Source organism: Hipposideros armiger, unplaced genomic scaffold, assembly GCF_001890085.2.
Source record: "Hipposideros armiger isolate ML-2016 unplaced genomic scaffold, ASM189008v1 scaffold_17, whole genome shotgun sequence".
Taxonomy (NCBI): Eukaryota; Metazoa; Chordata; class Mammalia; order Chiroptera; family Hipposideridae; genus Hipposideros; species Hipposideros armiger.
This window is the reverse complement of record NW_017731367.1, coordinates 1,091,040-1,116,624: the sequence shown is the minus strand read 5'-3', so window position 1 is coordinate 1,116,624 and position 25,585 is coordinate 1,091,040. Positions and strand designations below refer to the sequence as shown.

Genomic DNA, 25,585 nt, shown 5'->3' with positions numbered 1-25,585 from the left:
GAAAAAAAAACATGTTGAAATGTATTAGAATCAGAACCTGTACAAAAAAAAATTAAAATATAACCTGAAACTGTTCAAGTTCAGAAAGGCTAGTCAAGTCCTTTTCTCTTGCCAGGAGAATGCCATCATCAGAGGGCTCTGGGACATCAGCCGAGGAGGGGTGGAAAGAAACAGACAGGGGCAGCACAGGTCCTTCCCCAGATAGAAGGGCCGCGGCACCACCATCCCCACCACAGATGCAGCCGGGAGGAGCTAAAGATCTTGGGAGAGCAAGTGTTGGCAGAGAGCCCCAGTGGGCAGCTGGGGCCTTCACGCCGAAAGCCAGTCTGAGCAGTCGGAGGCAGCAGAGAACACCAAGCTGGAAGAAGCGCCTGCCACTGGGCAGGCCCACAGCACCTCCACTGGTGCTCAGATGCCGGATGTTAGCCAGCCCAGTGCTCCTAAGTAATGAGAGATCGCAGCTGGGCTTAAGAGGCTGAAAACCCGCAGGCTTAGTAAACATAGCCCAGCATCACTTCCCTCCATGGCCTGATCAGAGCTGCCGACAAGGGACAAGGCAGGAGAGGGGGAACAGCATTCTGCTGCCTGACTAGAGAATGCCTGCACCGTTGTGGGTACTGTGGTACACGGGCCGGAGCAGGAGCGAGCGCCCTGCCTCACGCGGAGAGGGGCCTCCTTCGCAGTCATCCCTGTGGGCTGGTTAAAGCGGACTCCGGCTTATGAGCAGACTGACACAATGACATGGAGCAAAAGAACTGGGAGGGAGGCAAGCCCTTAAACAGACAAGAGCCTCCCGGAGGGAAGCTGGCAGGGTCTGACCCTGTTGGGATGGCATCAGTGGAGCCCCTGAGTCTGAAGGGAACAACTGGGGGAGGGGGGCGTGGGCCAGGGAAAGGAGTTAACGGTTCATCTGGAACAGTACCAACAGGGTGGGGAGGCGCTGCTGAGGGGACGGGCAGGTCTGGAACTCACTGAAGGTGGAGAAGAGGAGTAAACAGGCCCTTGTGTCCCCTCCCCACCTGACCCAGGCCTGGTGAGTGCCAGCTGCCCCAGCCAGCCCTAGTGGCGGCTGGAGACCAGACCTTTCACTTTGGACATCTTCTTGGTGGGCTGCCTCTGCTCGGCGTGAGGGGGACACTCCCGTTCAGCCAACTGTTGCTCCATCTCCTGAGCCGAGGACGACGCAGTGGCTTTGAGTGTCTTCTTGATGTTGGTGACCTGAAGGGAGACACAGAATTGGTGTCCAGCCTGTGAGCACTGGAAACCCACTGAAACTCGTTCTCATAATGGGGACCACCCAGGGAAGAAGCCAGAACCCTCTGCGAGAGCATCTGAAATTATCTTTCAGAAACCCAGATGAGAAGAAAGAAGCAGGGGGTATTCGTGGAGGATACGTGGAAATGAGTGAAGCAAAAAAAAAAAGTGGAACTGATGTTTGCTTGGTTGAAAAGGGAAAAAGCCAAGTGGAAGTCGACCATTTGGCAAAGGCGTGAAAGAAAGCAGTGGTTAATGTGGCCTTAGGAAAAGAAAGGTGACCAAGGACTCTAGACTCAGCTGGCTGCTGTTGTTCACGTATGAAACCAAATATTTTCACAAGAGCTCTGGGAATACAGCTCCAGGAGCCCTTCTTGAATAAACAACTAGAGGATGAACTTCAGCCAACTAAGTGACAAATAAGAAAATGCAGTAAAAACTGGCAAAATGCGACCACACTGCTGTTTTCAGAATACCTCTCTGCACTTAACAGAGTAGCTCAAATATACCGGGGGTGCCAAAAATATGTATACACTTTAAGAGATATTATCTATGTATTACTTTTTGAAGCTGAATTACAGGAGCAATGTGTAGTATGACGATCACTCAAAAGAAGCGTTAATCAAATGAATGCTAGCATCATTCACTGTATTACTTTTTTTTTTTTAAAGATTTTATTGGGGAATTGGGGAGGGGAACAGTGTTGGGAAATTGGGAAGGGGAACACTGTGTTTTTCCAGGACCCATCAGCTCCAAGTCAAGTTGTTGTCCTTCAATCTTAGTTGTGGAGGGCGCAGCTCAGCTCCAAGTCCAGTCGCCGCTTTCAATCTAGTTGCGGGTGGGTGCAGTCCACCATCCCATGAGGGAGTAGAACCGGCAACCTTGTTGTTAAGAGCACGCGCTCTCACCACCTGAGCCATCCGGCCGCCCATTGGCAGCTCAGCTTGGGCGCAGCTCACTGGCCCATGTGGGAATCAAACCAGCAATACTGTTGCTCAGAGCTCGTGTTCTAACCCACTGAGCCACCCGGCCAGCCCCTATATTACAATTTTAATATAGTTTTTTCCTTTCTTAAAATACCTATACATTTTTTTGGCACCCTCTGCATGTAAGCAACTCCTGAACACTGTCCCGTGTCAGAACACATACCCTCGGTCACACCTGTGGACTATTGGATTACGAAGGTTCTCCAGCCTTTAAATCAGCTTGTCTTCTTGGGCACACTCTGGGTATTGTCTACTTGTGTTTCTGGTTTGCAAACCCTAGGTCCCAGAATAAATCGTTACCATTTATTTCTAGCCAAAGCCACCAGGCTCTTTTTGAGTTCATTTGACATCTTAGAATTACTAACAAATAGTCTCATAAGCCCTACATGAATAAGAAAAAAGTACTTAATCAATCCCCAAATAATGATTCTATTTTCGATCCTCTGCACCTGTGTTTCTGTAGACTATGTGATTACAAGCCTAGCAGAAATTAACTGACATTTCCCTTTTGCTAGTGACCTCAGGTGACTTGGGCTAGCTTTGGAGTCCAAGTTTTGGTGGCTAAGCTGAGAGGCCAGTTTCTGACCTACCAGCCTGAGAAGTAGGCTCAGCCCTGTGGCACATCCACCCCAGTCACCGAGGCTCTCCCTTCTTAGCCTCTCCACAGCCGACTTGCAAGAGCTGGGTAGGTCTGAAGGTGTGTCAGCGTCATCAAACAGTCTCGCAAAGTCTAATTCCTCTTTCACAGAGCTGCCTGTCAAGTGATGACAAATACACCCCCACATATACATAGACTTGTCTTCTTTGGCCTAAATGTCCTGGTCCCTTCTAATTTTCTTCCTGAGTGGCCTGGCTGGCAGGCCACCCCGTCTCATCGCCCTAGATCAGGGGTTGGCAAACTTTTGAGACAGAAGAGCCAATCCTGTCCCTCACAACAATATGAAAATTATTCGGGAGCCATAAAACAAATGAAATTACCATTATGTGAATAATATCCTTTAAAAATTTTATAAACGATGGGCTGGCCAAGTGGTGGGTTGGTTACGAGTTGGATTGGGACGCCAGCTCTGAGCAGCAGGGCCCCAGTTCGGATCCCACATGAGGGCCAGTGATGTTGCGCCCTCTACAGCTAAGATGGTGAACAACAGCTCGACCTGGAGCTGTGCTGCCGTGAGTCGCCAACAACAGCATAGGCTGCAGTGAGGCCGGCCGGCAGCGGGCGTGAGCTTTTGTGAGCTGCTGTGAACCGCCGTGAGAGGCCGTCCAATGGCCGGCGAGCAACTGCCTCACCTGGGAAGAGTGCAATGATAATACCAACATGGGCCAGTGAAGCAACATCCTCCACAACTAGACTGAAGAACAAAAGGACACAACTTGTCTGTTCCCCTTCTCCAATTCCCCAATAAAATCTTTAAAAAAAAAAATTTATAAATGAAACTATGATAGGTTTATTTTCATTTTCAATTTTACTTCAGAGCCACATGTACATTCCCAAAGAGCCGCATTTTGCTGACCCCTGCCCTGGATGACCTGGAGTCTGTCAACACAGGTGCCTCGGCAATGTTCAGGAGGACCTGCTGACAGAACTGCCGCCTGGCTCTCAGAGACCTTTCTCAGGCGAAAGAAGAAAGAAGAGCCTCCCCGGGTAGGAAAACGTCTCTCGGTTGTGGGGTAAAGCAAACGTGGGCAACAGGAAGTAGAGCCCACACCGGAAAAGCGGTGGAAAGGAAAGGAGAGCGGCAGACAGAGAGCGCCTCTCCAGGAGGAACCGGGGCACGCTTCGGGTGCGCTCTAACTTGACTCCAGGGGGGATTTTCTACCTCATGGAAAACAGAGCCAACTCTGTCCAGTTATGCTTTCTTACCTACATGACTGGAACACAGCCTACTTTGTAAATTTAGCGATAGCTATCTATTAACATCCACAGAACATCAGACACAGGCACGTTCAAATATAAAGAAAAATATCCTCCAAAATCAACTATAAATGCGGAGGTGCTTTGTGATGCTCCCACAAATCACCGCGTCTCCCACAGAGTGCTCGCTCGGAGGTAATGAGGCAGCTAATGAGTGTTATCATTCCATCTCCTCCGGGTATGCTGGATTGTAGCTAATTCACGTATTACTGCTGTGAAGGGCTAAGAAGAGAGCATGTTCCCTGGCAGCATGTGATGGAGCCGACTTCATTAAGACAGGAGGTTCTTGAAGCTGCAGCTCACCAAGACTGCTATTACAAGATTTGGGGGGTCGGGAGGCAGGGGTCATCAAGGTTTTCTCTTTGAGAACAAGCAGTCTAATTTAGGACAAATAAAGAAAAGATCAACTCAGTAAAGAAAACGGCTGAAAATGTTAGGTCAAGGGTAACAGAAGCACAGCTACAAGCAGAATATGATAGAATTATACCTTTGTTCTCTGGAGATTTCTTTTCAAGTCAACAAATATTTAGTGACCCTTTGCTGGGGTAACCATCCTACACCTGGTAGCCTGATCATACACTTACTGAATGGAAAAGGTGCCAAGGCTTCAGGCTTTGACCATAATCCCTCTCCTCAAGCTGGTCTGTTCCAGGTATTCCAGAAGATTATTAAATTCCTAGACTGTTTTCATCGGTGGTGGAGGTGGCCTTAAGCCTTTTCCTCCAATTTCTTTCTCAAACTTAATCAAACGCTTACTGCCACCTGGTGGCATCCTCAGGCTCTGCCAGCTGGGGTGTCCACAGCCGTTTTCCAACAGAGGGCCACTGATAACAAATCCATAGTTGCTGGCTCTCTTTTTAAAAAATAATTACAATTTAAGGGGTGCACACTGTTGTCTAAGTATTGGTTGTGCCTCAACATTAGTCAAGTGTCTAAAATGCCTCTCCTTACGCCCACCTTCTTTCATCAGATGCCATTCATCATAGAAATAAACTTGAACCCTTCAAAACTCTAAAACTAATATCGTCATCTTTGCGAACCACCACAACCCAAGCCCACCCCACCCCCTACCCCACAACTGGCAACAGTCGGGGAACGCTGGGGCAGCCAGCAGTGACCAGGCTCCTCCCAGGCCACCGACCCCGTTAGACAGTTTGTTTCATGCAGGCTACCCCAGATCAGATGGGCACATTTCACCTCCAAACCTCATCTGTTTCCAGGGTTTGACTGACAGAAAAGAATCAATGGAGAGGACAGCGTGAGCAGCCCTTCCTACTTCATTCAGACATCATCCCAGGGCAGAGAAGAGGCCACAATATTCAAGAGCAAGCGGGGTCACACAGCTTATTAGAGAAGCAGCAGGCTTCCTCTCCTACGTGTATTTGTCTTTGGCTGATGATGACAAATTAAATGTGGTTCATGCCTCTTTAGCTAGAAGTAGGGTTAAAAATTAACGATGGATTGGGTATCCACAGAGTAGGGTGTGTGTGTATCCCAAATAAATTTGCTCTGGCTCATGAAAAGCCAAGTTTAGCAGTCCACTGACACACTTTAAATTGTGCCAGAAATATTCAGTTCAACAAACTATGGGCAGGCATGGGACAAGGAGCTGGTCTTACAAAGACAAGAGACACAGCTTCTAGTTTCAAGGAGTACATACAAGAGTAGGCGAAATATTCAAATTTCACAAATCCCCCTTGAAAGGCACATCACTTATTTCTTACGATCCTTAGCTGTAATTCTGGGCCCCATCCTGCCACGCTCCTGGACACCTGATTTATAAACATTATATACATTAAATATCACTAACACTTCAAGCCCTATCCCACTAGAAAAGGACTTCCGATGCTAAAATTTTGATTTTAAAGGGCTCCAAACAGATTCTGAGGTCACTCCACAGGTGTCCGGGCTACAGGCACACAAACAGATGCCCGTTAACTCAAAGGCTGGAGCCTGACCCTCTGAGAGGCTGAAAGTGTCCTCAACAACCAGGTGTCACTAAAACCACAATCGCTTTCATCTTCACTTACATTTCATCCACCAAAGTGTTTCCCTTTCTGCTTTTCTCAGTATGAAGTAGATCATACATTTTGAAGGCAGTAACACACTCACGGAATTACAGAAGAAGAGAACGAGCACTACACCCTACCACACGGCTCAGGAAGCGCAGCAGCACCCGGGCCTTGAAGCCCCACGGGCCCTGCTAACGGCGCCCTCCCTCCACCATCCCGCTATCCATCTTTAAGGTACACCCACCCCGAAACTCGTTTCTTTTGCTCTTCCGCTGCAAAGTGCATGTGGACTGAGGAATTACAACGTTCTCTGCTCTCCAAGCCTCTCACCCTCTGCCACCCAGGAATCAGAAAGGAGACAGGGAGTGCCAAGAGCTAGGCCATGTCACACTCACCTCGACCCCAGCACCTGGCCCAGCGCCTGTGTGTTGGTGAATGCTCGTTTCATCTACACCAAGACTCACAAGACAAAGGCACAAGCAGGGCCGCCCCGGAGCGGGGAGCCAAGCCCCCTTCCTTACCTCTGCCTCGACCTGCTGCTGAGTCCGGCTATGGTCGTCCTTATACTGGTTGGCTCTCAGAACTTGCTGCTCGATGCCGAGCAGAACCGCTTCACAGCCGTCACACCTACAAAGGAGACAACCAGCGCTGAGCTGCAGAAGGCCTGGGAGCTCCCTCCAGCCTCCCATCTCCTTCCCCACCCCCTAAGGGGTCTTCCTTGTACCCAATGGGTAAGTTTCACAGGATGTGAGACTAAAGGAATTAGGAGAGACTTTACAGGTGGAGCGGATTCACCACTTATCTCAAGAGAGAGAAAATTACTTTCTAAAAGTATCCTATTTGGGAGATTGCCCCCTTTCTCAGGAGTTTAAATTACTTCCCAATTGTCCTCATTTTATTTTCCCCACCTTTTATTTTGAAATGTTTAAACCTAAAAAAGGTTGAAAGAATAGTACAATGAACACCCACATACCCTCCACTTACCATTCAGTAGCGTGAACATTTCCCGGTGTTGGTGGTACGACGCTACATCCCAATTCTGTCCCAAATCTAACTCTAAGGCCTAAACACAAGTTTGTTTGTTTTTTGTTTTTGTTTTTTTTTAAAGATTTTTATTGGGGAATTGGGGAGATGGGAACAGTGCTGGGGAATTGGGGGAAGGGGAACAGACAAGTTGCTGTCCTTTTGTTCTTCAGTCTAGTTGTGGAGGACGTTGCTTCACTGGCCCAAGTTGGCACCATCATTGCGCTCTTCCCAGGTGAGGCAGATCAGTCGCCGGCTTCTGGACGGCCGCTCACTGTGGCTGCTGGCCGCTCACGTTGGCTGCTGGCTACATACGGTAGCCCATGGCAACCCACTGCCACAGGGGCTGCAGCCTATGCCGTCGCCAGCAACTCATGGAAGCCCAGCTCCAGGTTGAGCTGTTGTTCAGCATCTTAGCTGTAGAGGGCAGTGTCACTGGCCCTCATATGTGGGATCCGAACCGGGGCCCTCTGGCGTCCCAAGCCAGTCCTTAACCATCGTGCCACTCGGCCGGCCCAACACAAGTTTTAAGACTCTGTTCTAGTAAACATCCTGGGATGGGGGTTAGGATGGCACCTCTGGGTAGAAACTTATTGGGGGCTAAAAACATAGAAAGCCAGAGTCTGGATGTGAAAATTATCGGCCATCTCAAAAATGGCACAAGACAGCCAACTTCGGTAGGATTGGAAAGACATCCTAATGGAATGCCAGACCATTTTCTTGTTGGGGTGTTTTCTAAGTTTATTTCCCATTTATTCTGATTTAACAGTTCTACAATCTTTTGAAAGCTCCTGCTTGTGTCAGAGGTTGTAAAGATAAGGTGTTTGGGGTCACACCTTGGCTGGAACTTGCAAGGGGTGAGGGGTGGGCAGCACATGCACTGGGGTCCAATAGCAGCGGAAGTGAGAGAAACTGGGCGTGGGAGGCAAAGGCATTAGACCCCAAGGGGTTGGGGCATTTATCTCTGGATCTACTTGCTGGTGGATAAGAGAGCTGCCTTCCCCCTCTGCACAAAGCTGCATGCTCTGCTTCCTGACCTCCAACAGGCCCCGTGCCTGTCTGGGAACACACTCTCCTCACCCCCAGTCACATTCTAACCCTGCATCCCCTTCAGAACTCAGCTAACACCTCTCCTCAGACTAAGCCCATCTGGCTTTATAAGCCCCATATCATTTAAATAACTTCGTAACAAACCTTTGTAGACCCTGCAACAGCTTTTGCAAACATCAAATTCTAGTAATAAAAGAGTACATGCAAATGTCCCACTTTCTATTTACCAGAATATAGTTATCAGATGTTCTGTGTGTGAGTCTGTGTTCCAACTTAGTCTAACCCGTTCCTTATCTTCACTACCCCTCACACTGTTTACAAACACCAGCCCAATATGTTGCTGATGCTGAACACAGGTTCTCTTACCCAAAGAATCATGCCAATGCCAACTTCCTGAGCTTGGTCAAACTCTGAGGCTGAGTTTGCAAGGCACAGGATCAGTGTCACACAGGCGGGCTTCAGAGGATCCACCTGCCAACCCTGGGCATTTTACAACCCACTACTAAACAGCCCCCCAGCTGTTCTAGGACAGGAACTAGTTCGTTTACATCCAAAGTACTAGGAGGCCTGAAATGATTCCTGTTGCCACATGGCCATGGTCACAAATGCTGCCCACCACTCTGTGGCTAACTGTCCCCAGGCCCCAGCTCCTAGGCAGCCCCAGCTAATACCTGGAGACCATGCTTCCCCAGCCAGAGGCTACCCATCCCCCTCCCTAAAGAGAAGAGACCCCTCCTTCTTTCAGCCTCACCATTCGTGCAAGGTCTTGACAATGTTATTGATGTCCTTCTTCCGGATGTCACGGCCAATGCAGAAGTCCACTTCCAGCAGCTGGTTTCGCTGGTCCAGCTTGCCCTGGATAATGTCGGTGTAGACAGCTTCGATGATGAGGTCTTCCAGTTCCCGGAGATTCCGCATCTCCAGGTCTTTCAGCAGCACGGAGTAGGGGATACACTGTAGACAGGCCATGTGATGTTTACAAAAACCATTGACAAACATTAAAGAAATGCAGCTATAACCCACAAAGCCAACAGCTGCCTCAGGGCTCTGGGGGAATGCAGTCTAGTGATAATTATTAATACCTATGGCAACAAGAAATGGATAGATGAGCTGTGAGACCTGTGGGATTCAAACCAGACCCCCAGCATCTAGGATGCTTTCTCTGAGATTCTCTACCTCCTGCACTTTGCCCCGCTTTCAGCTTTCCTGCCCTGAAGCAAACTCTTAGAGATCCTAAAGAGTCTTTCCAGAGGAGAAAGGGAAACACTCAGTATATGCCACTCTGCCACCTTCTGTAAGCTTGCAGACTTTGCCTAAAATGCCAGATCATCACAAAATTCCAAACAATCTCAGACGTTGGTGAGAACTGGCTGCTTGCCCAGCAGTGCACAATCTCCAACTCCCTTGTGGGCCGACACACCCACCTACACATGGCCAGTTAGTACGGCCTGCTCAGAGGTCATCCTGAAGTTTACAGCTGTTTCCTCAGACTCTTGCAACCTATGTCAGCTCCCAACAACAGTACTTTATTGGGCTATACCAACATCGTGCATGACTCCCAGACAACTGGCTACCTAAACAATCAGTTTTCTGCAAATCCTCTGATACATCACTATTTGTTTGGAAATCAACACAGCAATCAAATCTGCAGAAACAGACAGGAAGAAATGCATACAGAGAAGGGAGTAACAGCAAACACACCTAGAGGGGTTTTCTAGGACTAAAGGTCTGAAATCCAGGGGTGGTAGGTGGGCTTACAATGACAGGTTGCAGAAATGAGGAAAAAAGTTACTCCTACTCTGTTACACTTGAAAAGTCCCTGATCAGAACCAAAAACAAAAAAAGGTCAGGTCCCAATTTCCTAACAAAATAGGCCTCCCACCTGAAATGGCAGGCTGAAATGTATGATTAGACTTCAGCAACTGAAATAACACTGCCAGAAGAAATACACATCTCTCAAACTCAATCACAGAGGGGAAATGCAAAAAGCAAACTTTTTCAAACGCACAGCCCTACAAAAACTTAGACACATAGGCTGAAATCAGGCAGAGAGCTAAAATCAACTGTGAATCAACGAATCTGGACCTTCTTTGTTAATGCCTAGGAGCTGCTGGTTGCAAAGCTTCTTCTCTTAGCTGCGTGGGGCAGAGAACTCAGAGGTACAGTGGAGTGGCACCTTCCAGAAGGTCAGGGTCTAAAGTTAGCAAATAAGGCAAAAATTCTGATGAGTATAAAAACCTTGAAAATCCCCAGAGGAAGGCAGCATATTAAAAGTCTACCTCTCAGCAAGTCCAGCATAGCAAGTTTTCCCTCCAGCATTGGCACGGTTCACTGCACACTGAACAGATGAAGTGGTTAGCTTTGCCTTGAGATGTGCCACTGTTTGAAAAATCCGTATTTTGACAGAGCAGTCTCCTTTCAGAATGGCAAAATGCTCACACCACGGGCGGCACCATGGCATGCCAGAACTGAGACCCGCTGATTCACAATCTCTCCTAGGCATACTTTTCCTAAATGAGGTGGTAATTGTCAACACTATGTTAATTACCTTTTTCCTCTTTTGTCCTCTGCCAAGCAAATTTTATGCATTTATGATGTGACTCTACTGTGTGTAGCTGGGAATTCCCGCCATGATGCCAATGAGAGACCTGCCTCGAGGCAAGGAGGGAGACAGGGAAGGGTTCGGGACTGTACCTTCATTCTCGATGCCAAGCTCACGATGGTGAGGTGTTTCAGCTTGTTCTGCTGAGCTGTGCTCAGTTCTGGCAGGCTCTCCTTGTTGGCTGCTCAGGCCCACCCACCACAAAAATCAAGACACAAAATCAAATTAGATTTCTTTATGGAATGACTACACCAATTCCCCTCACTAAATCTACTGCTGAATCACGGTCAGGACTCTGCCCTTATTCATTAGGCAAATGTCCCACGAGCGCCTCCTTTCTTCTTTGGAAGACCATGTGCTTCCCAAGAGGGCTCAGTCTCTACACATAAGTTTAATCTCCTGAAAAGCCAGGCATGACTGCACAAAATGATATGACAATCACCTTAATGGAATGCTATCTGTGCCCTTTGTGACATTCGATCAAGTTCAATACGTCATCACTGAGCATCTGTTATGTGCAAGGCACTGTCCTAAATGATTCAGGGGCACAAATAAGATGGGGCTTGTCACGGCTGCTGCATTACACACCTCCAGGGGCACCAACTGCCAGGAGCTACGCAGCTCAGTGGCCCTGGACTTGTCCTCAGTCTTACAGTCAGATGTTTCAACAGCTACAAATGAAAGACAAAACTACCAGAAAAAAGTACAAACTACCAGAAGAGAGCAAAAGGGTGAGGAAGAGTAGGAGAGAAAGGAGGGGGGGAGGGAGAGAGAGGGAGGAAGGGAAGCAAGGGGAAAAGGGGAGAGAAAGAGAGACTGGGAGCCTGTGAGCCCCATCGCATTGGGGAGGTGCAGGACAGGAAAAAAAGAGATGTGGAGTTTGAGATGAGTCTTGAAGGATGGGCAGAATCTTAGTACTAGCAATGATGGCAACAGCAGCAATGGCGACAGCCGCAGGTAGCACGCACGGCCAGCTTTACTTAATGTAGATGCACACAGATCCACACACACATACACACATCCAGTCAGTCCTCACAACAACCCCACGAGGTAGATTCCAAATGACTTCAGTTCCTTATCCATAATCCTGATTTTTTTCCCTTGAGCATGGTGCTAAAATTCACCAGGTGGCAATCCTGACCTAAATTGAGGCGGGCATTTTATCCCACTTGTTGCGAATATTCATTAGTTCTGCTGTAAAATTATGAATGTGTTTGACTGCAGGTGCTGCCCACATCCCTCCAGGGTGTTAATAAAAAGGTATGTACATCATATTACCTTTTTAAAGTCCCTAAAACTCTAAATTCTGAAACATCTAGCCCAAAGAATGAAGGTAGAGAGGACAGTGGACCTGGCTCCCTACAGATAAGGAAACTGAGGTACAGAAGATTACTTAATTCGCCGAAGGACAAACTGGTGGCAGCATGGTTCCAGAGCCTGTGTGATGCTGTCTCTGTAGTGAGAAGGGAAACAGGGGACGCACTCATTGGAACAAAGCGAAGGTCCAAAAAACTGGCAGGTGGCAAACTGTCCAGTCTGAAAGCAGCCAAGAGTGAGTAGACATGACCAGCAAGAAAGACAGGGAGGAAGAGGGGACGGTCAGAAATACAGTGGGGACGGCCCTGAGTCACACCACTAAAATACACTACCAGCCGATGTCATGCCGCTGAAGTAAACCAGGGAAGCCAGACAAAAAGGGCTTGGGTGGAAGGTAAGTTAGCATTAGGGCACGATGCACCTCATTCCTGCCTGACACTTATGACTAATTTAAAATGACTCAAATGACCTACAAAAGAGAATGGGCTAAGGAGATTATGGAGTATTAGGTTATGGAATATTAAAGATGACTACACAGACTTAAACATAGATAAGTGCCTATGAAATAAGTGAAAAAAGCAAGACATAAAATTATATCTATAACCTACATAATAGAAAATCCACGCAGAGGAGGAAAAGTCCGGCACCATAATGCTAACAGCAGTTTAATGCTCATACAACCGTGAGCGACTTTTCCCCCCTATTTTCCAAATTTTCTTCCATACAGTATAGTGGTATTATTTTGATAATATTGAAAATGCTTAAACACTTTGCAATTGGGTATTCTGACATTTCACAACAACCAAGTGTTCCACAAACACCAGACTTTGAGAGTCTCATCTGGAAAATAAACAAGGGCTGTATTTATGGGTGAGCACAAACACAGTCCCCGTTTTTCCCACTGGGAAATAAAAGGTGGGAAGCGAACGTCCTCACATGAGAGCACCTACAGAGCACAGTAACATGAGAAACAGCCAGGTCAAGAAGTCCCCACCCCATGCCTCATACCCCAAACCCCAATGACCCTCATGGAGGCAACACATCTACACAGAGGGCCATAAGGAAGAAAAGCCCTTGGGAGATCTTAACCAACTCACCTATGTAATCCGGGTATGTTCCATAGGCAAACAGGTTCAGCAACTGCAGATAAGCAGCATTAGCTCCTTCCGCAAGCTGAGGAGGAAAACAAAGAGTTCGCAGACCAAGCTGTCTACCAGTCACTGCAGGTGACATGTGCCACAGGGCAGGTGACCATGCACCACACACAGTTCTGTACTGTCTTATTAGTTGGTCCCTTCCAACTCTTTCATTCTTTGGGGGGAAAATTAATTCATTAAAGCCCTTGATTTAACTTTTCTCTCTCTGGGATACATGTTTTACACTCCACACAGCAACCCCAAGTCACTGCTTTTACCTCACAAACATACAAAGCAGTACTGGAAGCAGTTCACGTTTTCTCAGGGTTCCCTTGCCACTGAAACGAACACTGGAACAGCCTGTCTACACACCAGTGTGGCAGGTACAGCACGAGCCACTGTCAACCCTAACTGAACAGAGTGTAGCTTGGATCCAAGTTTCAGGACTGTGTGCGAACTATGAACGCTGGGAGAGGTCATCACAGCATAAGGTGTGACAGGTTGGGACAGGGAACCAGGATCTCAGGCGACCCCAAATAAAAATTTCCTTAAAATTACTTACTCCTCACTGATGCTGGCAGCAAAGAGCCATCTGCAGAAGAAAAACGAGATACTGATCTGCCTGGAATCTCTCTGCTCTGTTGTCAATTACCTTAACTGAGTGTTTCTTTTATCCACAAATATGTACCTGTTACTCTTCCGATTTACCAAACTCTATAATAAAGTCTAAACAGGAATACCCAAGTTATTCTGTGAACACCAGTGTTAATACTACTCAACTTTAACCATCTTTATAAAAAAGATTCCAAGAACTGCATCCACCATTTCAGACCACTGAAAGGCAACTAGCTTATTCCCAGCTTATACACGGAAAAAACAAAACTGTGGAGAGATGAAGTGATTTGCTAAGCATCCCAATGAGAACTCTGGCATCCTAACACCCAAGTATACCTTCTCAGTTTTATCAAGAACCTCCTGAGGTCCAGAGGTGGAAGAGACCATCAAATCTAGTCCCCGCTTTTCAGACAAATGAGTACAAAACTACCTGTAACAGACTATTTTCTCTAGAGCAGGTACTCCAAACATTTGCAACTGGCCCAAATCAATGTCTTTCTGCCTTTAATTTTCATCTATCTCCTTTCAGCATCTTTCATAATGACAAAACGACTAGTTGGCATATTCATTCAGGCTTTTCATGAATCTGAAGGAACATATTACCCCTTAGTCATCTCTTCTATTGAAAAATGACTAGCTAGCAAGCGATGGGAAAAATTTAAATGCATATTACTAAGTAAAGAAACCAATCTAAAGAAAGCTACATACTGTATGATTCCAACTACAATATATGACATAATGAAAAAGTCAAAACTATGAAAACAGTAAAAAGATAGTGGTGCCAGAGGTTGGGGCAGGGGATAAAGAGGCACACAGAGGGTTTTTAGGGCAGTGAAACTCCTCTGCATGATGCTGTAATGGTGGGTGCATGCCATTACACATTTGTCCAAACCCACAGAAAGTACACCACCAAGACTGAACCCTAAGTAAACCATGGACTTTGAGTGATAATGATGTGTCAATGGAGGTTCCATTGACTCTGGTAGGGGATATAGTAATGGGGGAGGCTACACATGTGTGAGAGCTGGGGGTAGATGGTAAATCTCTGTACCTTTCTCTCAATTTTGCTGTGAATCTAAAACTGCTCTAAAAAACAGTCTATTAAAAAAAAAGAGCCCAGTTTTCTTAAATTTTCCTCATAGGATTCCCTTTCCATTTCTGGTAAATTAAATTTTTACTGAAAGCCGAGTGTGTGTCAGGCTACATGTATTAAGCTCTAAGGAAACAATGGTGAGCACAACAGAGTACTCAATCTAGCAAGCAAGACTGGCATTAAATACAAATCCACAATTAAAAATAAAAGTGGCTCTTTCCACCTCTGGCTGCTGCAGGGAGCGGAGATGACACCATGTCCACATGTCTGCAATGGATGGTTATGGGGAACCATCCGTCTCCTGATCAAGAGGAATAAGCAGATGTACAGCGGCAGGCCCGGTAATCGGAAGGCCTGCGACTCCTTCTGCTACAATGGGCTGATTCACCACAAGGCTGTGGGCATGGAGCCAGCAGCCAACAGCAAAGATGTCCTAATGAAGCGAAGAACCGGCCAACAAGAGCCCACCACCTCCTATGTATGGACCATCAACAATGAGAACGCCTGGGCCCCCATCAGCAGTATCATGTGCATGATTCACAATCACAAGCACCGCCCACCTGCAGAGTCAGTACCATCCTGGGCAGCTGGAAAGAAGCTGTGATGGTGAAGAGGAAGCCAACCCACCCCACCAAGACCTCCTGAACACAACCCCCAGAGTAATAAAGATGTCACCAGACTTTTCTATCTATCCCAATCAATAAATATAGGGCCGGCCGAGTGGCTCAGTTGGTTAAGAGCTCGCTCAAGAGTTTGAGCTCTGAGCAACAGCGGTTCGATGCCCGGCCCGAGCTGAGCAGCCGCTGAGCTGCCAACAGGTAGCAGGATGGGTCAGCTAAAAATAAATAAATAAATAAATAAATAAATAAATAAATAAATAAGTGTCAATCAATCAATCAATCAATCAATCATTGGCCCTCTGTATCTGCAGGTTTCGCGTCTGCGGATATAACTAATGACAGATCGAAAATATATGGGGGGAAAAAAAATCCCAGAAAGTTCCAATAGGCAAAATTTGAACTGCCACACACCAAGCACTATGCTGAATCCACGCAAATGAAGTGAAGTATAGGCACATCCTGCCGTAGCCTATACACAAATATAGGTTACATGCAAATAATGCACTGTTTTATGTAAGGGACTTGAGCACCAGAGGGGTGTCCTGGAACCAATCCCCCACAGATAACAAGGGAAGGCTGTATTAAAGTATCCAAAGTAAGAAGCAGAGGTTGAAAAGTAGAGATTCCTTTACATCTTGCTATTCCACCTGGTCATTCTTCACTGAATTCTCTCATTTTAAAGGCACAACAAAGGCCCTGTTAAATATCATGCTTAAGTCCATGCTTATACTCTACTTCTCTAACTTATTAGGTTCAACTGGGTTTTTTCCCTATCTTTCAAATTATTAGCAACTTATCTAATTTTACCCCAAGTTCAGATGAAAATATTGACTAGAAGGAGTCCAGGACATCATCCTTGCTCTCCTCCCCAGTCCTGCCAATTCCCACCCCTCCCTCAACAGTGCACCTCACAGGTCCACAATGCTTCAGCACTGAAATTCTTTGGAAACTTGGAGAATCAAAGGAAGGCTTAGAACAAAGAAGATAGAGATTGTTTAGAAACTGCTCTTACCTCCTGCACATTGGCCAGCTCCAGCAATTCTCCAAAGACATACACTCCAGGAGCCTCCAAAACCTGGCTTATGAGAGCAGTGAGGGCTGAACCACTGGTACCTTTGGCTAGCAAAAGAAACTGTTCCAGGAGGTTGCTTGAGGGTTTCTGTTCACCTGCCATTCTCTGGCCTTGAGATCTGTCCAAAAGAAAAGTGTTTCCATCATTCTCCTTTGCAAAGTCTATGCTTATTTAATGCTGGATCAAACTTCAGAATAATTTTATAGTATTCAAAAAGAAAAAAAAAACACAGTTTCTGATTCCAGATGCTATGGCCATTTTGTGAAATGAATAGGGTTCAATTTCAACCTAGAATTAAAGGGATTTTGTCCTTATTCTGAGATTTGAAACACAATGAGTAAAAGCACTTCATCCCCATCTGGCCCTCTACCAAAACAGCATGTTCTAAGCCCTTAAACCAAACCAGGACCTAAAGAAACACACAGGAGTTTCTAAGTAGCTGTTTTCTAGACTCTGGTTAAGAAACAGACAATCTTGCACATACACAGAGGCAGCAGATCAGCAAAAGCAATCAGTTACAGCTTCCAGAAAGTCATTAGACTCCCAACTGCGGCCAGGTACCGATAAGAAAATCCCTCTCTTTGGCCTCCTACTGATATGTGACATTTTACCAAACATGAATTCAGAATTTGTATGAAACCTCAAGAAGACAATAAAAAAACGACAATAAAAAGACATGAGAAAACAATGAAGATATTGTATTGCTGCCCTGAAAGCATTAGGGACAGGAATTTCTCAACTGTATAAGCTAATCACATGCTGAGTGTATGTGATTACACTGCAGACCTACTGTCCAGGAGTCGTGTATAAGAAAAGGTTACTCCTCCAAAAATGATACGTATTGGGGGCAGTATAACAAAATGAAAGAGAAGAGGTATAGTGAGCTGAAGCAGATAATTCAAAGAATAGTTTGGTGCAAAAGAAACTAAGTTTTCCTATGGAGGCAAGTACACCGCAGCTCTTTCACAGTAGTAGAGAAACAAGCATGGTTGTCTCACTTAGGGTTACCTGAGGTCTTGTCGGAAACAGAAAAAGTGCTAAGGAATAAAGGTTGCTAAGGAGGGGATGGGTGGAGTGGTGATGGTTCCGGGAGAAGGAACGAAAACCTCCCTTCTAAGTGGACAAGTGTGAAGCTATTGAATGGAAGGACCTGAGGGTGGTGAGGGATTAGAGAAATGGATGAAACTTTGGTCCCTAAAACAAATCTCGGCCTAAGGAGCAAAGCCCGTGGGGGCAAAGAGGTAAGGAGGCGCTGATAACAGCTTTCTTCTGGGGTAGGAGGGCCCAAGGAGGAGGGTAGAGACACAAGGGAGATGAATTCCCATCGTGGAGGGGCGCTATTTTGATGGAAAGCAGAGGGGCAAAGAGGCAGCCTTTGGAGGTAGGGAAGCCACAGCAGCCGCGGTGCAGGAGCTGAGGGTCTCAGGCGAGGGTGGATTTCAGGGCGGGCAGACCGGCGGTGTGCTCTAGGCAGGGCTGCCGGTGCTGAGTGAGGGGCTGCGGGGCGCACTCCTCGGGGCGGGGGCGGGGCGGCGTGGCCGCGGGCTTCCCCGGAGGCGGGCGCGAAGCCGAACAACTCCGACGAGGCTGGCGCGCAAGATCCCGCCTTCTCGCTGGTCCCTACCTGTTCTCGCCGCCCCTCTGTCCTCTCGGTCGCTGTCTCGGCCTCCCGGCGCCTGCCCGCAGGTTGTCAAGCGTCCATGATCGGTCCGGCGTCCGACGCTTTTCTACCTCCGCGGACCCGTCGCCTTTGCCGCTCCCCTGGAAGCCTCCCGCCGCTGCACGAGAGTTCCGCCCACACTAGGTTCCCCCCGCTGCGTTCGCAGCCTCCAGTTGAGGGCCGGCCAGGGGGAAAGGATCTGGGCCGGACTGTAACGCAAAAATAAGGTGGGCAGAGGCCTAAGAAAAAAGAATGCAGCTTAGGTGGTACTGGGACCCAAACCATCGCCATCACCATTCTGGACCCGAAGTCCACCCCTGTGGCGAAGCTTTACCCACCCCACCCCCAGACCCCCGGAGCTTCCTGTGGCGACTGTGGCTACACGGGGGTATGAAGACATGTTATGCCTAATAAGTACTGTTTATTGAGCGTTTTCCCACCCGCCAGGTGCTGGACACTGTGTCACTGAATTCTCATAATAACTCTATGGCCTGTAATATTTTTCCCATTTTTCGGGTGAATTAACTAAGCCTAAAAATCCAAAATTAAGTGGCAAAGTCTAATTTGGAATCCAGGCTGTCTGAAGCCAAAGACCATGTTCTAGACCTCTATTCAGAAAAGTTTTAAAATAAGAAAGCGATGGGTTAAGCCAACAATGCCTCTGTGATCAAAATGACATTCGTGACTGCATTTGGGACTTACCAACTCCCCTGGAAGACGGCTAAGGAATGCTACATAACTGAACTTAAGCTGATTCCTTTAAAATACAGTATACACCAAATACTTTCAGGTCTTAAAGCCTTTGGTGCTTTAGAGTGCAGAAATCAGGACAGATGCAAAGGAGCCTAACACTAACCCATTCGTTTATTCAAAAAATTTCTTTAGCATCTATTGGGTTGTCGGGAAAGTCATGAAGTATTTTTCTATGTTTTTCGTTGCAAAAATGTGTCATGACTTTTCCAACAACCCAATATTATGTTCTAGAAGATTATATGACGATAAGACAAGCTTCTTGCCCTGAAAATGCTTCAATGTGTTCAGTGCTATGAGACAACACTTTGGAAGCAGACTGCTAGGGAAGAAAAAACAGGCATCTTTGAGGCAAAAAGGGGAAGAATGGGGGTAGAGACCAGAGTCAGGCTTGCACTGTGCAGCATATACCGATGCAGGGAAGAAAACCAGAATGGCTGGAACCCAGTGTTCAGGGGTGAGAAATGAGGGATACAGAGCTGGAGTCAGGTTATCCAGGTTCTTAGAAACCTCAGGGCTGGCACTATACCCTGTAAATACCTAAATACAGCAAAGATACTACAAAGAGCGCTCACAACCCTCTGGGAGAGACAGGCCTGTCTGGCTATGACAGACAGTTGCCACAGGCACCTCCTAGGTACAGATATTGGGTTGTCGGAAAAATCATGACGCATTTTTGCAACGAAAAATATAGAGGGCTGGCCGAGTAGTGCGTTGGTTAAAAGTTGGCTTGGGACACCAACTCTGAGCAGCAGGGCCCTGGTTTGGATCCCACATGAGGGCCAGTGACACTGCGCCCTCTACAGCTAAGATGGTGAACAACAGCTTGACCTGGAGCTGGGCTGCTGTGAGTCGTCGCTGATGGCATAGGCTGCAGTGAAGCTGCAGTGGGCTGCCATAAGCTAACGTGAGTGGCTGGTAGCCCACGTGAGCAGCCGGCAGCCAGCGTGAGCTGCCAAGAGCTACTGTGAGCGGCTGTCCAGTGGCGGGCGACTGATCTACCTCACCCAGGAAAAGCGCAATGATAATACCAACATTGGCCAGTGAAGCGATGTCCTCCACAACTAGACTGAAGAACAAAAGGTCAGCAACTTGTCTGTTCCCCTTCCCAGATTCCCCAATACTGTGTCCCCCCCCCACCAATTCCCCAATAAAATCTTTAAAAGAAAAACATAGAAAAAAATACATCATGACTTTTCCAACAACCCAATAGTATAGATAAGGCTCTCCTGACTGTACCCTGGGGAGAGGTGATTTAAGGCAGGCCTCTGGACATGGGGCTTGAGTTGAGCCTGGAATAATGAGCAAGCAAATCACAAAGGATGTAAGCCATGTAGAGTTTTTATTTTATCTTAAGGACACTGAGGAGCTATTTAGGGTTTTTAAGCTGTGGAGAGGTATGAATAATTGCCATTTTAGAATGTTCATACTAGCTGCTATAGGAATGGATTGGATGTGGAGAAAACTGGAGCAGGGAAACTTCAGGTGACTTGATATATTCCAGATAAGAGATTGCGAGGTCTTGAACAAAGGCAGTAGCAGATAGACATGTAAAGGAAGGGAAGTTGTTGGAGACATTTACACCATAAAAGCTATCAGACGTGGTGCAGTTGAAAGCAGAGAAAGGAAACGAGGATATCACCCAGGATTCTGGCTGGGGAGGGCAGAGCTGTCTGGAGGTGGGGTTAAGTGAACAGGGCTGCGGAAGAGGAGGAGCAAATTTGGTGGTGGAAAGAAGACAACTAAGTTCTGTTAGAGTTTATAAATATTCCAGCAGTGCCTCCACTTCCTCCAGAACAATGTCCAGCCTCCAAGGCTGCAACTGAAGCCCTTCGAATACCTCCTGCCTACCCTCCCAGCTTTGTCTTGCCTCATCTTTTTCACAGCCCAAACTCCAGGACTTTCCATGCCCAACACAACTTACACCCTCCCTCACTCACAGCAGGGCCTCAAACTTGCATTATCTTTTTTGCAAATCTCTTCTCTCATATTTCCCTGTTAAAATCCTACCAACCCTAGATGCAGATTTATTAAACTCTACGCAAAAAGCACTAATCATAAAAGAAAACACTTAACTATTCACTAGAATTAGGAATTTCTATGTATCAAAAGACACCAACCAGTAAGGAGAGTGAAAAGGCAAGTCACAGACTTGGAAAAGATATTTGCAAGCATATATCAGACAAAGCACTCCATTATCTAAAAGAACCAGAAATCACTAAGAAAACAAACAGCCCAATAAGAAAAGTAAACAAAAGACTTGAACAAGTACTTCACAAAAGGACATTCAAATAGCCAATAAGCATATGCAAAGGAGCTCAACACCAAAGACAATGTAAATAAAAATTATCCCTAATGAGATGCCACATTTAGCCAAAATGGTTACAATTAAAAGACTGACAACACCTGGTATTGACAAGGATAAGTGTCAACTAGAACACTGCTGGTGAAAGGTGAAAATTGGAAGACACTTGGAAAACTGGAAATATCTACTATTGCTGATCATACGAACACAATACAAGCCAGCAACTCCTCTCCTAGAAATGAGTGCACAAATCCACAGAAACATAAGAATGCTCATTGCAGTTTTGTTAATTATAGCCAAAAACTGATAACTGATAACCTAAATGCCCATCACAGAACAGGTAAATAGTGTTATATACACACAACGGAATTCTAAGCAATTTAAAAAAAACAAAACTACTGTTATATACAACACGGATGAATCTCACAAAAGTATTGATGAATGAAAAAAGCCAGACTCATACTGTATATACTGTATGGTTACATTAAATGAAATTCAATATCAAACAAAACTGTTCTATGGTAATAGAAGTCAGAAAAGTGGTTATGGAGATAGAAGGATGCAGTGCTGATTAGGCAGAGGCACAAAGGGTGCTGGAAATGTTCCATATCTTGACTTAGGGGGTGGTGACACAGGTGTACATATATGCAAAAACTGTGCCCTTAGTGTATGTTATACCTCATTAACAACAAAATAAAATCTAAAGATAAAAATTTTTAACAGAGAAAAAAAAATTCTCACCCATCCTTCAAGTTCAAATGCGACCTTCTCTAAGTTTTGCCAGGTGGAATAAATCTCTCCATCAGAGTTTCTGTAGCATTCTGATGTCCTTCCTTTTATGCCATTTATCACAGTCTATCTTGAATTTCAGTGGAGTCTCCTTATTTCCCTAACTAGATTGGTTATCTTCCTGGTGGCAGTGACCATGTCTTTCACCTTTTACTGACAGGGAGCAAATAAGGAAAGCTGAAAAGCTGTTTGTTGAATTATATGGAAGGAAAAATTGGGTGGGTGCCCAGGTGGGTGAAAGGGGGACAGGAAGAGGAAGGAAGGCCTAGGAAAATAGGAGATCTCCAAGGAAACCTTAGCTTACACAACATTTTACCTAGTTCCTGAAATCTCATTTAATGTCACCTTGAGCAACAGAGAACACTGGAATCAAAACATCAAGTCTTACCTAGGCTGAAGATAAACAAACATCACACTTGCAGGAAACCACCAAATGAATGCTTACCTAACCTCTGGGTGTTTCAACCTGATAGGGAAATTTCACCAAGGAGAATAATAATCACATAACCATGCTGCTAAAAATATCGCCAGCTTATTGTGCAAAGAGCCCAGATTGCGAGTCAGGAGATTTGGGGCTGAATTCTAACTCTGCCCCAACTTGCTGTGACCCGTGAACAATCTCTTCGCCTCTGTGGGCCTCAGTTTCCTAATATGTAAAACAACAGAGGTTGGATTAGCAAATTCTCTTAAATCCCTTCCTGTATTGGTATTCTGGGTATGCAATCGCTTTCTCTCCCAGCCCAACGCAGCACACCAGGAAACCCCCGCAAAACACGTAAAAGGAGCCCCAGACCAACAAACAAGCATGATTTGAATGAGTCATTTTGTTATATTATCTTTCATGGTTTAATCAGGGTTTTTGTTTGTTGTTTGCAGCCTTACCATTATCTGCAGGAGATTTCTGAGTTCCATGTAAACAGAAGTTACCTCTCTGTATGCTGTCATCTTCTTTGAGAGTGAAGAGGGTCTTCACGCCTGTTTTCAACTCTCGAAATTCAGAAACCACCAAACCTAAAGAAGGGTTTATGAATTTGCGCACACTGCGCGGCACACTGGAGTCCAAGTTAAAGGACTAGGATGCAGGGAATACTGGGATTTGTAGTCCCCGAGACTCTGTTGCGCTCTGGGATCTGCGGTTCCCGAGAGCGCCCATGGAATGCTGGGAAATGTAGTCTTTGCCACATCGCACATTGCAACCGGCTGTCATCCCAGAGCCCTAGTGTGCCCAGCGGCGGGAGCGGGCCCCTTGAGCCTCTGCATATCTGAAGCCAACCCTCCGCTGGGGCAAACTCTAGGCAACAACACCGAATGAAAATTTTGTCCTACGGGACTTCCTGGGGGAGGCCCTTCCCATTGACGCTCTTCGTCCCCCAGCAAAGCCGCTGAATGTTTTTATTGGCTTAACAGGATGCCAATCTCCGAGGCGGGCTTTCTATTGGCTTCGAGGCGGGCGCTCCGAGGCTAGTGGGAAGGAGAAGGGATCTGGAGCGGGAGCTGAGGGGAGGGAGAGGCCGGTCCGGGTCTGGCCGCTGCCGCTGCTCGCCGGAGGTCTCCAGGCCGGGCTGCGGCTCAGTCCTCGGCTCCGGGCCACCGTCTGCGAGGCTCCGCCGGGCCAGCGTGGGAGAGCCGCGGGCGGCGGCCGCCGCATCATGTCAGCCAAGGACGAGCGTGCCAGGGAGATCCTGAGGGGCTTCAAACTGTATCCGCCCGGGAGCGGGGCGGGGCCGGGAGGACTTGGGAGGCGGCCGCTTGCTGAGGAGACTGGCTGGGGACGGGGGCTGCGCCAGGTGGGCACCCAGAGGGAGGCGGCGGGAGGGTGGAAAGGAACGGAGTCCGGGGCCCCCGACGGGACCCGGCGCTGGAGGCGGGGCAAGGGGCGTCCTGTGGGAGGAAGGGGATGTTGGCTGGAGCCCTGGGGGTGTAAACGGAGGAGCCCCGGAATTGGGCTGGGAGAGGTGCCGGACGTCGGCAGCGGGTGTCGGGGAGGCCAGCTTGGGTCCGAGCTCCGGTCCGCACCCTGAGCCCGGGAAGGGGCTGCGGCCCTCAGGGAAGGACAGAGGGGGCGCGGTGGGCTGGGCTCGAAGCCCAGCAACCCCCTTGGCGGGAAGCCCCCGGCGGGAGCAGGGAAAAGGGACTTGGAGCGAGTGACCTTGTGTGGGACAAATGCAAACGCTTGTGGTAAACTCTGTCGGGTTCCCCCATCCCACCCCACCCCGTCTTGTTTCCACAACTTCTCCTCACTTGTGGCTCCTTTCAGGGCTGGAGCAGAGGAGGGGTGGTGGGGAGGGAAGTCTCAGATCTTCCTCATCTTAACTCTGTCGTGGCCTTTTGAGGCATCGGACGGACGGTGGCTGCTTCTCCCTCAACTTCTCAGTTTTCTTCACAGTGAAATGAGGACCCTGAACTTGTGCGTGAGGTGCCTTGAGGTGCCTTGGTTTCCCACTGGGATTCTTGGCAAAGGTATCTTTGCTCGCTCGCATTTGTGTGGTTAACGTGTAGACATGGTGGAGCTGTCCAGCAGTTATTTGATTCGGTTGGGGACACGGTAAGATATTTAGTCGGATAGAGATAGAAATCACTGCCCCAGGCCTGTTGTGGTGCCGCTTGTGCAGCCTCCTCTCCTTCCTTGTAGTGAGAAAGCTTCGTGTTTTAACGGAGTGTTAATATGTAACCATATAACGTGGATGAAAAAAAAATGCAATCTTGTCCATCCCAGTGTGGCCTTTTCCTGCTGCCCTTAAGCCCTTCTTGCATCCGATGTATACGATATGGAACATTCTTAAATGCCTCTCTCAGTGAAAACGCAGTCGCCGCGTTAGGGCCCCTCCCCTGGAGGTTTGGTAAAGCGCTGTTCTCTTGAGCTGCCTGTGTGTTTTCACAATGCCCAGTTCACCCCTGCACGTTTTAATTGTCACAATCAGAAACCAAATTGTTAGTAAGTTTTAGCACGCAAATGCAAAAAAAGTTACAGGACATTTTGGATGTACAAATGAAATTTTTCACATGGAACCTGACCTGCTGTTCTTGTTTTAAAAATCGGAAGGCATTCATCCTCTTTGTATACTGCCATTCATGATAAACTTGCAGGACTTTTATGTAGTGATGTTTGGTAACTGCCTCTTTTACAGCTCCATGTACCTTTCCAAGTTTCTCTTCATAATGACGCCTGTAAGTAGAATGGGATGGCTGAAGTGTTAGAAAAGCTATGCCATGGATTTTATTTTCCCCCTAAGTAATTTATATTGTTACTTAACATGTGTGCTGTAGACAGTAAACCAGAGACTGGAGAATTGAGAGGTTTCTTTTGGGATTGGAATTAACATATTGTGGGAAAAAAGGAGGGGTCTTTTTAATGCCTCTTGAACAAAGCAGAAAGGGCAAATTTG

The 25,585-nt window shown here is 47.1% G+C and overlaps 2 protein-coding genes and 1 pseudogene across 4 annotated transcripts in view; 2 read left to right on the top strand and 1 right to left on the bottom strand.

Annotated features, from left to right (window-relative positions):
- On the bottom strand, positions 1-23,302 carry COPS7B (COP9 signalosome subunit 7B). Of its 3 annotated transcripts, none has more exons than XM_019628879.1 (8): positions 23,082-23,302; positions 18,320-18,594; positions 16,636-16,813; positions 13,257-13,332; positions 10,935-11,023; positions 8,992-9,194; positions 6,689-6,794; positions 1-1,218 (listed from the first exon to the last, which is right to left on the bottom strand). In XM_019628879.1, exons 3-8 carry the CDS (start codon positions 16,795-16,797, stop codon positions 1,060-1,062), a joined length of 795 nt encoding a protein of 264 aa, XP_019484424.1. In that variant the 5' UTR covers positions 16,798-16,813; positions 18,320-18,594; positions 23,082-23,302; the 3' UTR covers positions 1-1,059. The 3 variants fall into 3 exon arrangements, with proteins under 3 accessions (XP_019484424.1, XP_019484434.1, XP_019484446.1); XM_019628889.1 differs by having other exon boundaries at positions 18,320-18,564; XM_019628901.1 differs by lacking the exon at positions 18,320-18,594.
- On the top strand, positions 13,341-15,774 carry LOC109374366 (60S ribosomal protein L28 pseudogene; annotated as a pseudogene).
- Positions 23,303-23,638: 336 nt separating the features above from the next.
- Positions 23,639-25,585, top strand: part of PDE6D (phosphodiesterase 6D) — a 43,694-nt gene continuing 41,747 nt past the window's right edge. The window contains exon 1 of the mRNA XM_019628910.1: positions 23,639-23,898. Coding sequence (XP_019484455.1) covers positions 23,849-23,898 — 50 coding nt within the window. The 5' untranslated portion in view covers positions 23,639-23,848. The remainder of the gene's footprint in view (positions 23,899-25,585) is intronic.